Below are 16242 nucleotides of genomic sequence, written 5' to 3'. Positions count from 1 at the left end.
CCCACAAATCAGAAAATTTAGGAAGAAAGAAGTTTTTAGTCAGGCACAGTAATGCTGCAGACTGCTGTCAACAGAAGGATGATACAAAAGAACACTGACCAAAGACTTTGAGAAGTTGCACTAAGTATATACGGAGTATACTAAACATTATATAGAAACAAAAGTTCAATTCTGAAATAAAAGTTTAATTTTGTGTGTTTTAGAATCTTGAATTAGAAGCCTTAGCTTCTTCTGTCTATTTTTGTATCACAACATCACAAGGAAATAAATGATTTGTTGTTTTGAATGTCATAACAATAGGGACTGTTTCTCAATGGTTTTAACAGTGTACAGCTGTCCCTTATTAGTATTTTAGATACTAGATAATTAGTATTACAGAAAAACATAGTACTCTACATAGTTCTGAAGGAGAAATATAATACTGTTATCTCAGTTCATTAGCAATGGCATGATTCTAAGTCTTAATTAAGACTCTCTCATCCATGAAAGTTCACATCCCTAATTCTCAACATGAAGTTCCTATACTTCATATTGATACGGAGTATGATTTAATTGTTAGAATTTTCAAGCAGATGGCCATATGAAGATACTAGAATTTCTTCAACACTAAGAAAGCTGATCATGAAAAAAAGAAAATTACTATTCTCCTCCAGGGACAATGAAGTGAGAAACAATACGGTTAATCCAGGAAACGTGCCAACCTGTGTAATAAGATTTTAATGTAATAGAATAAATGGCAATAATGTTCCATGAGGATTGTACTCCACTCCGCTGTATTGAACAGGAGATAGAATTTCTAGCATGCTCATTTCAAGAAGGATGATATATTAGGAAGTTCAGAGGTTTAAAACAAACAAAATCCCCTGAAGTTTTGCCAAAAAGCTTCTTTTTGCCTTTGAAAACAAGAAGCAAAAGAAAAATTAACACAGAAAAAAAAATTGTTACCAAATACTTACTGAGAAATCGTATTGGTATCTAGGTCAACACAGCTAACATCTGGTGGAGGGTCATAGAGATCAAAGTATCTTGAATCAATTCCCACTATGAATGGGCATGGTGCACTTAACACATCTGCCAGTGCCAAGGGACAGAGAGGAATATATGGGCAAGGCCAGTGGAAGGGAAATATCATCTTTGAAAATACGCAGACAAAAACATAGGTTAAACACATATTATTATATAATCTATGCAAGTATAAACCACGCTTCACTAACTGCCACTTCAAAATTCTTTAACACGGCAGATAATTATTACTGAAAATCTAGAGGCAGATTATCAAATAAAAAATGCACTCATTTCTCTAAAATTCAATGCGTTTAATTTGTAGGAAAAGAGCTCTTCAGTATAATAGAGTGTATATCGTAAAGGTAGCAAAACAATTCTTAGTGAAGACAGGCAGGAAAATAATATCCATTTAAAATTCTTCTGCAAGAGAGAATACAGTGCTATTTGGGAAAATCGGGAACTCCTATTCAGTGCATTGTGATGATCAAACAACATGCTTATTTACAATATTTACACATAAAGAAGCAACAACAATTACTATTTCTCTTCTTTGTGGGATATCATTAGCAACATGAATTTTTCTTTCTAATGATCTTTATTTTTATTCTTATTTTTAAGTAACCTTGAAGCCTAACAGCACTACTACTAATTTTAGATTTTATCTAAAAACATTCTTTTTTCCACTTACAGGTGTATGATTAAAAGAACGTTACTTACAGAGACTAATGCCTCTGTCACACTAGTAAGGACAGAAGGTCGCAGTGAATGGATGAGAATTTTATGTTCCGTCACAGCAAATACAAGTAGAGTTACTGCATTTTCAGGTCCTAAATTCTGAAGTAGTGTAGAAAACTTGCCCCCACTGTTACAGAATATAAATACACTGGTGAGTTACACAGGACTATTAAAAATAAAAAAAGAAACATTCAATAACAAAATAGAAAACAAGGCATTAGAGGATTTTACAAACTTAAATCTGCAAATCTTTCTTTTTTTAAAAGATTGCAAGGCAGACTACTTGGTACACTTCACTCTTCAGTGAAGAATGGTTATTTCCCAAATGTAACCATGATCCTTGAATCAGTCTAAACTATTTTCAGGACACGTGCATGATTTTTTTTCTTTTTGAGATGCAATTTACAGGGAGACAACGTACATATCTTTAATCATTCTGCTGCACAGAGACACGAAAGTTAAGACAGTCACAGAACTCCTTCAATTACCTTGCAGTATAAAAGCTGCACTATCTTGGGAGCCCAGGTACCAACCCCTAGAAAGGGAATCTAACAATCTATATTCTGCCTCCAGAACCACTAAAATTATTTGAAAATACACAGATATGGTTTATTAAGTATGTATCCTTGTCAGGCCCCCTGTACTCAGCAGCGGTGAGGCCACACCTCGAGTACTGTGTTCAGTTTTGGGCCCCTCACAACAAGAAAGACCTTGAGGTGCTGGAGCGAGTCCAGAGGAGGGCAACGAAGGTGGTGAAGAGTCTGGAGCACAAGTTTGATGGGGAGCAGCTGAGGGAGCTGGGGGTGTTTAGCCTGGTGAAGAGGAGGCTGAGGGGAGACCTGATCGCTCTCTACAACAACCTGACAGGAGGGTGTAGCCAGGTGAGGGTCAGCCTCTTCTCCCAAGTAAGAAGTGATAGGACAAGAGGAAATGGCCTCAAGTTGTGCCAGGGGAGGTTTAGATTGGATATTAGGAAGAATTTCTTCACTGAAAGGGTTGTCATGCATTGGCACAGGCTGCTCAGGGAAGTGGTGGAGTCGCCATCCCTAGAGGTAATTTAAAAGAGGTGTAAATGTGGTGCTTAGGGACACGGTTTAATGGTGGTCTTGGCCATGCCAGGTTTACGGTTGGGCTTGATGATCTTAAAGGTCCTTTCCAAACTAAACGATTCCATGATTCTATAATCACATAAATAAACTTCAGATACACTAGCTACAAAAGGCACCAGACAAGGCAAGTTAATTTGCGCAATTACAACTCAAAGTACCAAATCTTTTCTGCAATGTAAAACAGAATACATTTCACAACTAAAGAGAAGATAGTGCTACTTACCTCAGTGGAAGGGGTGAAGACACAGGTTGGCTAAGAATCAGGTTATCATGTGGAGACAGCTGGAGAAAGATTTTCAAATACATTCTTTTTATTCTGAACTTCGGAAATATTTATTAAAAATTACACAACTATAACAAAGAATACCAAAAATAGAACTTAACTAAGCTGAACCTTATATATCCCAGTTCTATAGCACTGTCAGAAGTGGTACGCAATGTTGTGCATCAGTATCCTTTAGTAAAAACCAGAAAAAGCATGATCTTCCTTTCTTGGTCAGAACTGAATATATTGCATATTCATGAAGAGGAATTTAAACTAGCTAATTCTGTAAAAAAGTGAATATATTAACTGCTGAAAAATGAAGCCTTCTGTATTTTAAGGGAAGTGAGGGCCCATAGTTCATACACAGCTTTCAGGGGCCGGGTGGGTATTGCTTTTGGATTTAGGAGGAAAGAGATGGATAAAATGCATGAAGGGAAGAGATGGCAGATCACAATGTAAAATAATATTTTCTTCAGAAGACATGAGAATTAGGGTCTTAGCTGGTAGAAATGGCTCAGCTCAGCTTTGATAGAATCTTTAAAATTCACATTAGTTGAAGGTCCAAGACAAAGATCTTATTAATTCAGATTTCTTTCATACAGTGATATGACATCAAGAGAAATCATTCATATATTCAGCATGAATAGGAGGATTCAAATGAGTACAAGAAGACAGATATACAATCAATTTATCAAAGCTCAACTAACATTTTCAGCCATAGTAAATCCAAGGTAACAAGATATTAGTTAGCTTAATCATCCCTGCTAAATGGTCGTGTATTGTCTATCTATTGTATAAAAGCACTCATACAAGTAGCAGCAGTAATTCAGTAAGTCACATAACTTGTACAACTAAGCTGCAAGTTCAGACAACTTTTCATAACATTTCAACTTTGAGTACATTTCATCTTAGATCCCACTGCAGATGAGGAGACAATAGAAGTCAGATCAGATGAATAAGTAATACAAATGCTGAAGCACTAGGTCACCTAACACTGTGCCTGGACAGACACACAAAACATAGGTCATTAACAAGAGTCTACACAGTACTGCTTCCTTGCTTATTTCACATAACAGAGCTTTTGAAGGCTGATGCTACATTTAGCTTCAATGACAAATGAGGATGGCCACACCACTCTACATGCTAGATTTGTCTTCAAGTAAGTCACCTTGTGACAACCACCACTATTAGCTTGTTGAGTGAAAGAATTCAGAGAACTCATTTTTTCAGCCTGAGGTAACCTTCATAAACTACCCTCAGAAAGGACGCATCAGCTTAATGTCCTATGACTTTTGTGCTTCAGCAATAGCAGATAAACACAATCAAGCATGTATTCAAAGAGCGTGTCTCCCTTAGGCAGAAGGGGCACTTACTGCGCCCGTTCTTCAGAGGGAGAAACATATTGCTCGATGTGTTCTTGAAGTTTGCAGGCTGTGAATACATCATTAGAACAGGAACTTCTGTGTAATAAGGAGATGTAGGACACGGAGAACAGAGTTTAGCAGATTTCAGATCAGAAACAACCTTACAACAATGGCAGCTGGAAACTGGCAATCGGAACATTCCTGAATGTTTTACTAATGGCTAGAATTTCTTTGAAACTTATTGTCAGTCACATGCCATGTTCTCTCTCTCACTTGTAACAGATGTTAAGAAGGATCTAAGAATGGATTACACATCCAGATAGGTATACATGTAGTTACTAAAATATATCAAGTCTCATTTTCAGAAAGCACATACGCACTTGAGAGGCATTCTACAGCAATACATATTGAGAAGGTCTTGCTATGCTAATTATTTAGCAAAAAACTACCGTGTTTTAAGTTAGCAAGCTTCAGAGAGAAATTACTATTTCCTCAATGAAATGGAATTCTAAAAGTTTGTAATTTTCAAGAATACAGGCGTTTTCCATACTATTTCAGGGAAAACATCTTAGATAATCACCTGTGGTTTTATTCAGTGCAGCATTAAAGACAACTCAAAAGTCCCTGAAAGCAGCTGGAAGGAAGTACTTATTCACAGACCTCAACTACCACTGCCTACCTTGAAAGCAGTGTGTTCTCCGCCTGTACTATCAGCTACTGAAGTTATATTAACTTGACACATACAGCATTTTGAAAATCAGGTATAACAGACATAATTTCATATCACTTACATCTAGATCCTCAGACTTTTTCCAGGATATACACCCATGTATACTTTGACAGAGTTCCCTAAAAATTCAGAGTAAAAACTTAAAAGTTTTTCTCCAAGCTCACTTATGGTTCTCTGTTAATGTGTGTTTAGTGTTCCCTTGCACAAATATTTTACTGGATGCGAATAACCCCCTCCCAAGATTTAAAAATACTGCATTTTGAATTGAACTTTAAAATCATAATAAAAGTGACAGAAGCATCAGATACAGTTCCAGTATAACTGTTCTTCAATTCCTTTTCAGTAACAGTAATAAATGTCACTTCTTTAGAATATCCAAGTACACTAAGGAGGATCTTTAGTATTCAATACATTCTATAAAGACATAACCCAAGATTGTATTTACTCTGAAAGACTTCACTAGCATATGGGCTTATACATTAAGACTGAAAATTGCACAGGGGTCTCCATATTTTATTTCATACAAGCCATAACAGACAGTAACATCATCTTGTAACAATTTGTTCAAAATCATAGGATTGGTAGAATAACTACAACTAGAATAGAGCTGTCTTTTCTCAGCAATAAAATTTTAACATGTTTCTACCCATTTTGCCTCTTAGGAGGGGGAAAAAAAAATACAAAATTTAATAACACTTCACTTAAGAAGTCTTTGAGATAGGGATTTCCCTTCTTTTACCAACAGTGACATGGGTGAAATTTCCAGTAACAGGTAACCTAATTCTGGCAATTCACTCGCACACAGTAAAATATGCTAGGTCTTGCAGGTAGGACAGAATAAGGGTCATATTTGATACAAATGCACCTCTGTTGAATGCGTGTGGCTCCTGCAGCTTTAAGTAAGAGCTATCCATTATGTAGAGGACAGCATGAAGCCATTTGGGAAAATGGGTAATCATTAATATATGCTTCACATATGGTTTAAATTTTATGTATTTATTTTAACTCAGCCTCCATACAGCAGAAAGAAGAAAACAGTTCAAAAGCTATCACAAAAGTCAAACTAGCTGCCAACTTCGGATAGTTTTTCACTAATTTCCATATACTCTGAAAAAAAAAGTTCTAACCTCACTGAACAGTTTCTTGTAATATCTTATGAAAGACTAACTAAAGTGGAAACAGAACAGTGAGAAATCTGTAAAAATTAAATATATGAATTTAGGAACAAAAGCCTGAACAAAAAAAAACTTGAACATGAAAATTACATTTTCCATTTACTAACCTGTTCAACAGCTGCTTTGTCTTCACTTAAGACACAGGTATTAAGAAGAAATTTACACTTACCTGAACTAGTATTCTTGGTCTCTGAGGGGATGGAAAAGGAACTTTATGCATGAAATGGGAAATGTGTCTAGAGGAAAAGAAAAATACTGATTTAGTAGAAATTATAAGCTTAAACTTCTTTACCTCAAGACAAAATTATTGCCAGTAAAAGAAATTATTATATAAAGATGGCACATACTTATTCAGAAGTCAGAGAGTAAAAAAAACCAGCACCCATACCCTACAGGAATATTTTGACCTTCAAAACCTATTTTTCTACTAGTGACAACCAAAATGGCAGACTAGATTATCTGTCAGACTACAAGCTTGGTTTGGGAGACTGAAAAATTATAAGGAGCTTTTTTTTTTTTAAATTAATTGTAAAGTAGAAATATTGATGTTTGAGTATCACAACACCATTTTACAATCATGCTTCTGAGACTGGCGTGAAATAACACTATACCTCAGAGACTAGCACTGGTTATTTGCAAAAGAATACATTCACAGTTGAGTATCAAGGACAGTCATTAAGTTCATCCATTTTCTTCACATCCATTTTCTTCACTTCCAAATACAAAATGTTATGTAAGTTTTCTGATAAAAAAGTGTTAAAAATTTTCCATATACTACAAACACAGAAAAACATTTTTAAAATTTGAATAAGTTCTCAGTTTTATGAACTGATTAAACTTACAAAAGTTTTAAAAGTTTAGGAGTTCTGCATAATACACATTTTCACATCAAAAGAAACTACATGCAATCAGTAGAAACAGGTAATCCATCAAACTGCATGCTACAGCACAGACATTACTGTGATTTCTGTAACTCTTACCATTACTATGACACAGACAACCAACCAAATTTTGAAGAAATTCAGACAAATGTACAAATAGGCATTGATTTATATAGAAGACTCATTTTACATGTTTCTGATTCAAAGCTATGTATTTCATACATGTATTTCAAGGTAGCTGCATATTATGCCGCTAGATGTATGCAAAAACCCCCAACATTTTTACTGTGTTTTTAATTCTGTGTACTTGTGCTAGGCTTAACTTTTTGTTGCAGTTCTATAATCACATAACTGGTATTAACCAGAAGCAGTCTCGTGCCTCCTCTTCGCCACTCCTCAATTGACCTCCCTCGTGTCAGCATCAGAGCCTGTGCAGCCGCATGGCAAATAAGAACAGGAAAGGAATCAGGCTGACAACGGATTTGGGGTTTTGTCTTTATTACCAGTGTATGAAGATGGTGGCAGAAATATGAAACATACAGCAAACATCAAGGGAAAAGCCTGCTGCTGGCAGAGGCAGGGCTGACTGAAAACGTTCAAATATGCATGTATGGCACAGACAACCTTCATCATCATTAAAATAGCAGAAGAAACTAGGTTAGATAGTATATCAACTTCATGCAAGACAGTGTAGCTGTATTTAAATTATTCACAGTAAACTGACCAGTTAATTCTGATTTTACAGATTTATCTGCTTATTCTGATTTCTCTGATTTGTAAACTAATAAAACATTTATTATATTCACTTCTAATTTTATTCATTCCCGAAACTCAAAACCCAAAAATAGTTCTCAGCTTAAAAAGAAAAATAATCTTTTCATTATTGCAAATTTACACTATCAGAATTTTAAAACTAGTAGATACAAAGTGGAATAACAAAGTGGTAAACAATCACAAAAAAATGCTTAATCCACAAAGTCAAAGTGTCATAAAAGTTAATATTGAAGTTTAATCAGAAAAAAAGACTGGTGTGTAATAAAATAAAAATGCAAATACTGCATTTGAAATCTACTGCATTAAAAAGTTACGTTAGCCTAGAAGTGTTAGATGGTACTACATTATCAATTACAGAGATCAATCACTTCTTGGATGTAAGGATTTCCTCTACATTTTAAGATGTGAAATCCTTTATGTAAGAAGGAAATTAAGTTTATTTATCACAAATAGAGGAGGATTACTAGTGCAAAAAATTTAATCTGCTTTATTGTCTCTCATTACACAACAAATAGGCATTTGAGAAAAAAATGCAAAACTACATATTTCTTTCTAACTTAATGCATGCAACATTAAGAAAGGATTTATAACCTTGCTCCTCCTAATCGTTATGCTGAAGGATGCAAAGCTAATTAAAAAAGGCTTTCAGAGATACTTTTGCAGGCACTTAAATCACAAATAAAAATCTAGGCTTTTTCAGGAAGTAGGTAAAGATACATTTAATCAATGGAGAAAAGTGCTTAATTTAGTGTAACCATTATAGTTTAAGTTTGATGACTAAAGTCAAAGGGATATTATAGGAAACTTAGAAGTGAAAAAAGAGGTCTCATCAACTGAAATTACTGTTATGAATTTTTGAAATTACTTACTTCTCAATGGGTAGGACATGTGGACCAGAAATGGAGTAACGATACAGAAAAGTAAGAAACTTCTTGAAAGCATCAAAGAAAGGCCAGTGAGAGAGCAGACAGATGCATTTATTTGTTTGAACTGTTCTGCATGTGTCTGACTTTCCCTCAACAGCAGCTGCTAATCCCAGTTGAGATTTTTGTTTCTCTGTGAGATTCTCTTCAGGATACAGTTCATAAAACTGAATAGCAGCACCATACACCTGCAAACAACATAGTTGATTTGAAGTCAATAAATCTGCCTCAATCTTCAAAGCAATCTAACAAACCCCAAACATGCAAAGAAAATCAAGTCCATGTTATTGTTTGAAAAGTTACACTAACGTATCATCTTTTGAAGCAATCTATTCCAGAATATTCTCATGGCTGTGAAAATCCAGACTGTCTATTATTTATTTAAAACACTTAATGTCATATGAGAAAGAGTAATTTACGAAACAATTTAAGTGAGAGAAAAATAATGATTATACAGAGTATAACTACAGTCAACTGCTCCTACAATTGCCTTTAAAGATATTTTAGGAGTTCTTTATACGTCAACTCCTCTGACATCCAATTTACTTTTAGAATAAGTATGTACATGCAAGGTTGTTTCCATGCTTTCAATAAAAATAGTATACTTGCATATATATGCAGTTAGAATTTTTATAGCTCTCTAGTTTCAAAGGCTAACATGATTGGAAAGTAAAGGAGTACAGGTTTGTATGATCGACTGTCCAGCAGTGAAATAAAAGCAAGTCACTCTTTAAAGTAGTCTTTGAATTAAGCCCAAATGAATATTCAAGTTTGTCTATGAAAATATGCATTATCATCATCCTGAACAGACAAACAACCAAATTCTTAACTTATTAACAATGATTTTCTTTTTTAAGCTTTCAAAATACCTTTTCTGCAGAAGCTCCAGTTAGTACAAATGTAGAAAAAACTGGGAGAGGGTATTTACTGTTAGATGGCCAACATTCAATTGTTGCACCCATAGGGAGACAAAAAAGAGGCACAGATTCTGGTAACGGGAATGATTCATAATCTTCTTCAGGATATCTGCATATTAAACCTATAATGGCAATTTGTAAAGAGGTGGTTATGCAAGGAATAGCAGAAACACATTTGTAATAGCTCATTCTATAAAAAAAAGCCCAGAAAAATTGTATATGAGGGTACATTAAACTCAGAAGATCAGTAAAGGAAAGTTGTAAATAATCAGGCATAGCGAATAGTTGGAAAGGGGCAGCATGCTTCCATGGCCTAAGGAGAAATCACACGAAAAAAAACATTGGACTGAAGTCCTACATACTATTCTAGGAACTATTCATAACTAATTTATATGTTTTTCTGTTTGCAGGTTGTGTGCATTTCAGCCATTATTGTAATAGTTTACATTCATCATCAATACGAGTAAATATTTAAAATTTAGTTAAAAAATGGTAACCTGAATAATCGAGAAACTACTGATGCTTTCACTTATGAAAGCAATTAATTCTTGCCAACAAAAGTTTCCTGAAAAATCTGATAATGTCAGATATTAGATAGATTTTTTTAGTATCAATAGAATCGAACCAATTAATTATGCTGATCTACCTCAGCTGAGGATTCAGCTAATGCGCTGTCAGACTAATGTGTTTAGACCTAATTTTAAACACAGCTGTAAAACATGAAGTTCTGAAGCAGAAGCTCTTAACATACAGATCTTCAATTACATCATACAGCAGTAGCAATCTGTTCTTTCTTATTGCCAACCCAGGGGACTCCAAACTGAGAATGAATATTGAGTGAAGGGATTTAGGATTTCTCTGCATTACAGAACACAATCACTACACATTCTTTTCTAATATACAGTGAAATATTAATAAGCAACAAAAACTGGTAATCAAGAAGGGCAGTGGGCTTTTCCCTCCCTCAAGAAGCAAAATTTCACGCAAGCTACTACCAGATGTGGGGCCTTTTAAAATTCTTATTTATCTACAAATTTATTGTCCACCTTTTAGTTAGTCCTAAACTACCATTGTTTACAGAGAGCAGCATCTCAAAGGGATATAAGTGAATTAAAGCTTAAGTCTGAATCATGCTCATGACTTGCACTCAAACAAAATCAGGGGCTTAAAAGAAGACAAAAAACCCAAAGCAACACATTTCATCAGAGCCATAGCAAATCTAATTCTGTCTTATAAATAAAACAACAAAATAAAGATGATACATAATCCAAAAATACTTAAAGAGCTCAATGTCACTGATGTTCAGGGCAGTGTGGAAGTCTCAGTATTGTTCAAAATGTTTCTTAAAGAAAGTGATCATGAAAATGAATAAAATAATTTTGGTGGTATTTTCTTCTGCATTTTTATATATACATACACACATCCTTAAGAGACAGTTATTAGCAACAAAAACAGAGGTGGGAGACATACAGGTTTGTAGAAACCTATCAAAACACAACTTAGCTTCCACTTAAAAGCGAATTTTAAAACTAAATAGTCATGATACATAATTCTAAGGCTTATTTTAGGACATTATTTTAAAAGAATTCTTCAGGGAAAGATTCCTTTTTGGATAATACCAAGACAGTGTCTTTGTCAAATAATTCTTCAATAAAACACATATTACATTACAAATAAGCCTGTACATCCTGAATTGAAGATAAAAAAAGCTAAACAGTAATTACATACCAGCTTTATATGATATGGTGTTGGTTTTTGCCACAGACTTTTTATAACATAAATATACTGCTGAGCCCCACTGTAAAACAAAAGAAATCACTGGATTAAGCGATGAAGTATAATAAAAGGACATTAACAGAAAAGACTGGAGGAAAACTTCCTCTTCCTTGTTTACAAAGAACCATAATCTACACACAAAAACAGAGAGCATTAAGATATGGGAATTTTGGGCCTGCTACACTATCCTTTCTGGCAAAGGCCACAAACATATAACTGAAAGAAAAGTACTGTGTTAGCTCTGAGCTCATCAATCCATGGCAGGCATCAGCCTGACCTCTAAAACACAACTAGTTTGTAGACCAAAGCATAACATCTATAAATTCTTCTCCAAAACATTTGTTAACACAACTACAGAATTTTAAGTACAATTGTCATCCATATAAATATTTAAGCCTTTCTCCAGTTTGTTAAACTTCTGGCTTAAATTTGTATATAGATAGATACATGTACATATATGCACCCATTTATGTATATATACACACACAGAGTACGTTTCTATTATTAAATACATTTGTGTAAAACTTTAAGTTAATGCTTAATAATTTTCTTTTGTGTCTGCATTTTTATTTTAATCATGCTAATCTTTAAGCCTGATTCCTTATTCCATCTGTGATTTCACAGTCTGTCAAACACTGCAGCATAACATCACAGATTTTGCAACTTCTAAACAACAATTTCCTTTCTGGCATTGTTAACGTTTTTAAATAGTTTTGAAGTTCTCAGTTTTTGGACATGAGAATAAAAGAGACCAGCACACTGTAAGGGCACACAAAGCTTTTATAGATGGGAGAAAGATATAACAATTTCCATAAGACAACACTCCCATAACCCAGTCAATACAGGGACTGGTAGAATTGAAAAATCCATTTGTTAATGTCTACAGGCATTTATTTAAAAACAAGTACAGATCAATTTCCATGATTTTTTTTGCATGATACTACTCACATATGCGGTCAGCATCCTCATCAGCATGAGGACTTCTGAGGACCCTATAAGAGCCAGTATATAGGGCTGCAGATTCAACCAGGAGATACCTAAATATTAAGTTCTACAAAACAAAGTGCTGTGACACCTGTGTATTTTAGCAGGCCTAGCTTTGGACCCATATTAAGCATTTAAACAGGCTTACAGTCAACAGCATCCAACATGGCTCATATACAACTTTCTTCAGAGAAAAAGTTTGTGAAACTACTGAGGAGAATAACATGTGCAAAATAGCACTGTAGGTAATGGGAGAGTTTAAAAACATACCAGAAGCCAGTTGTTAGATACAGAATTCCCATCACAACAGTAAAATCAGTGTCAGAAACAGCCATGGCTGTAAAATCTCCCATTATACACATGGTGACACAACAGGTTCTTAAGGACTAATGTAAAGCTGCTGAAGTCAGCATTTCCAAGTCATCACTAAAAAGACTATTTGCTCCAAGACTTCCAAAAAGACTTTGTTCCAAGCAGGAACAAAGAAATGTAATCCTCAACAACTCTTCCAAGATTTGATTTATTTTTGGAGAGTACTTACAGAATTTTTTCACCAGGTACCCTGAGAACTGTCACAAATACTCCACAAACATTACATCATTGAATATCTAGTGTTCAAAATCCAGATTTTGAATCTTACCATACTATTATTAAGATTCTTGTCAACCTTGCAGAATGTATGTGGAGGGGTTTCTCCTTTACTCGGTATGATTATACATATATCCGTAACAGCCAAAGTGTTTTGTGTCATGTTTTCGGATGCTCTTCGGTAAGTGATGTACACTCTTTGTGATGAGGCACTGCCACTAATGTTAGCAGGCCGACCATATGGAGTAGTCTGTATTATTTCACAACCTTGCTTTACTCTTTCTTTCCCGTCATATAAAACCCTAGTTAAAATGGGATGAGCAAAAGTCAGAAGGCATATTTTTTTAAACACTTTGAATACTAATATTATACTAATTATAACTGAATAGTACTAATTTAACAGCAGCTCTTGTATCATCTCCAATGAAAGCATTTTTACTGGCAAGTCCAGCTCACGTTATATCAATTTGCATTCTAACAGAAAAGCTTCATGATGAAACTATACTAGTTTTCCTCACGTATAATTGCTTTTAAGTGTTTTGTTTACTGCAAAATAGCCTTATTTTCAATTCTATTAAAGATTCATTGCCTGATCCTAAGAATGTTGTACAACTCATTTCATTTCAATCTGTATTAAATAGGTTAAGTATCTTATCTCAACCCAAATATATACATTGAAAGTTAAAAATGGCTTTGAAAACTCCAAAATGCAAAGGATTACAGTTGTCATTAAAATCCACTCAGCGTGCAGTTTTCCCACCATACTGGGTTACAGTATACTCAAGTCAACAAATATCTTCCTGTTCAGAGTTTTGCCTTATATTTAAAAAGTATGGTATTTCAATAAATCTGCTTTATTTGCTCATTAGTCAAATAAAACTGCCAAGATCACCTACTGGAACAGAAAAAACACTCACCCCAAATCAGTAAGTGGGGGCTTATCCCTTCCTCGGCGATAACAAAGGTATATTTGCGGTCCTACAAGACTGCCATTATTGAGATCTGCAGACAGTCCTGAGGGAGTAACATCTATGCATTTATATCCCTGAGGAACTTCCTCCCCCAGAGATTTATTAAGTACTGTTACATCTGTAATAGGTTCTTTTGGTTTAGCGATTTTATGGCAAGCATCATTGAAGTGGATTTCTTCCTCTAGTGGTTTTGAAATATCTGTTAATCCTGCCACAACAAAGTAATCAGCAACACGAGCCCCTTTGTCTTCCATCTTCCATTACAGGATGTTATAACTAGTAAGAAAGAAATATATATCAGTATTTTTAAAGGCAACAATAAGGTATCAGAAATAATAAAATTGTGCTTATTTTTAAAAACAGGAAATTTGCAATAATATAAATGAAAACACAATAGAAGCATACAAAAGAAACAGAGATCCATCATCAGATCATGCAACATTTTTCATTTGTAATCACGATCTTTCCAACTTGGAATTCTGAACCATAATTGCATGAGTTCGTTGTTAAATCTTGGAATGGAAAACGCAAGTGACATCTTTCTGTTAATTTACACACTAGAGTAGCTGAACCAACAGGAACAGTAACAGCAAAATACTGTGCAAAGTTTTGCAAATAGTTCACTACTAAAAGCTCATGGCTGAGCCAAAAAGTAGTTCTCACGTATTTTGCATATAGATTATTATTGCATTCTGTTCACCATGATGATGGATCTTCTAAGGCATGATCTCCAATTAATTTGCTTCCTGAATATTAAACATATAGGCAAAGGCTGGCTTGATTATTCTAAAGATACAACTATAATATTTGCAGCCACCTCACCCTATGGGATTTTATATCGGATGCCAAGGCCAGATCATCTTGGAGTATTTTTGCAGGCTAAAACTTGATCCCATTTTATTTTATAGTGTTTTGAGGCTTGGATCCTTGATATGCAACCCATCCATAGCCAGCAATATACCAGCTTTTATACAAAATATTTAAACCAAGTCAACTTCAATGGACTACAGACAACTGTGAAACAAAAACGTTCAAGATCACATGAAGTTTTTTGTAATGAGAAGGAATACAGTCCTGCTGTTACAGCCAAACCGTGTTGGGAAATTACATTCTTTCTTCCTGGAACATATTGATATAAAAAAATTCTTCACACATGAATTCTTTCTGTATAGTGGTTTTTTTGCAGTGTTTGCTACCAATGTTGTAAATTAACCTCAGCACAGGACAAAGTAATACCTGTAGGATGAAAAGATGGCCTTGCAAACAATGCAGTGCACTACATGTCAGGAGATCAAGTTGCTGCTTTGTCAGAGACTCTTGAATACCTTTGCAAGTCACTTAAACCCCATCTCTTATTTAGTAGCTTGATTTTGCAGAGACAGAAAATACTTTCTGCCTTTTCATGGAACATCGAGAAATGGGGTAAAAATGTTTATCTAAGTCACCCATATGTGCTGGAAGCTCACTAAAGTAGCTTCAGGAAGTTTACTGTCATCAAGTTCCAGACTTTCTAAACCAGACAAGCTATTTAAGACTCCCTTTTGTTGAACTAATTTTGTTTGGGTGTAAAATTTTATTGCTAGAGAAACTGCGACAACACAGGAGTTTCAAGAGCTTGCTAACATTCAGAAACTCAACAAACAGAATTTAAAACAGTTTGAATGATTGGTACACGACGTCAGTTTTCATGCCACCTTTATTCCAATTGCTTTATCTCCCTTTATTTTTTGCTCTATGTAGCAAGTATTAAGCCTCAAACTTCATACCATCATGATTCTTGGTTTTTACTAATAGATCTTCATTAAAACATGCAAAATAAATTTGGACATCTCTCACTGGTAACCTGGGAAATTATGTCCTAAGTTGATATCGTGTATTTAATCCATTTGTTCCAAGCTGACCTCAGATTTCCAGCACCAGTCCCTGCTCAAGAAGGAAGAATGTCAGCCTGTGCCTGATCACCACTATCTTCCACCAGTGCAAGCAAGGTAATTCCATCTTCCTGCTCATATTTTGTATGTTGGTTGTATTTTGCTGGAGTAACT

General features: G+C 34.8%; 1 protein-coding gene across 1 annotated transcript in view; it reads right to left on the bottom strand.

The window, feature by feature from the left end:
* DENND4A (DENN/MADD domain containing 4A) overlaps nt 1-14468 on the bottom strand; it is a 39794-nt gene extending 25326 nt beyond the window's left edge. Inside the window, exons 1-9 of the mRNA XM_009699446.1 lie at nt 14144-14468; nt 13279-13528; nt 11607-11676; nt 9831-10000; nt 8908-9149; nt 6553-6619; nt 3073-3131; nt 1723-1867; nt 957-1132 (exon numbers count right to left, since the gene is read on the bottom strand). Of these exons, the coding sequence (XP_009697748.1) occupies nt 957-1132; nt 1723-1867; nt 3073-3131; nt 6553-6619; nt 8908-9149; nt 9831-10000; nt 11607-11676; nt 13279-13528; nt 14144-14451 (1487 nt within the window). The 5' untranslated portion in view covers nt 14452-14468. The remainder of the gene's footprint in view (nt 1-956; nt 1133-1722; nt 1868-3072; nt 3132-6552; nt 6620-8907; nt 9150-9830; nt 10001-11606; nt 11677-13278; nt 13529-14143) is intronic.
* Nucleotides 14469-16242: the final 1774 nt, after the last annotated feature.

The sequence above is a fragment of the Cariama cristata genome, unplaced genomic scaffold, assembly GCF_000690535.1.
Source record: "Cariama cristata isolate BGI_N322 unplaced genomic scaffold, ASM69053v1 scaffold2334, whole genome shotgun sequence".
Classification (NCBI taxonomy): domain Eukaryota; kingdom Metazoa; phylum Chordata; class Aves; order Cariamiformes; family Cariamidae; genus Cariama; species Cariama cristata.
Note: the sequence above shows the minus strand (reverse complement) of the source record. Positions and strands in the feature narration are given on the sequence as shown.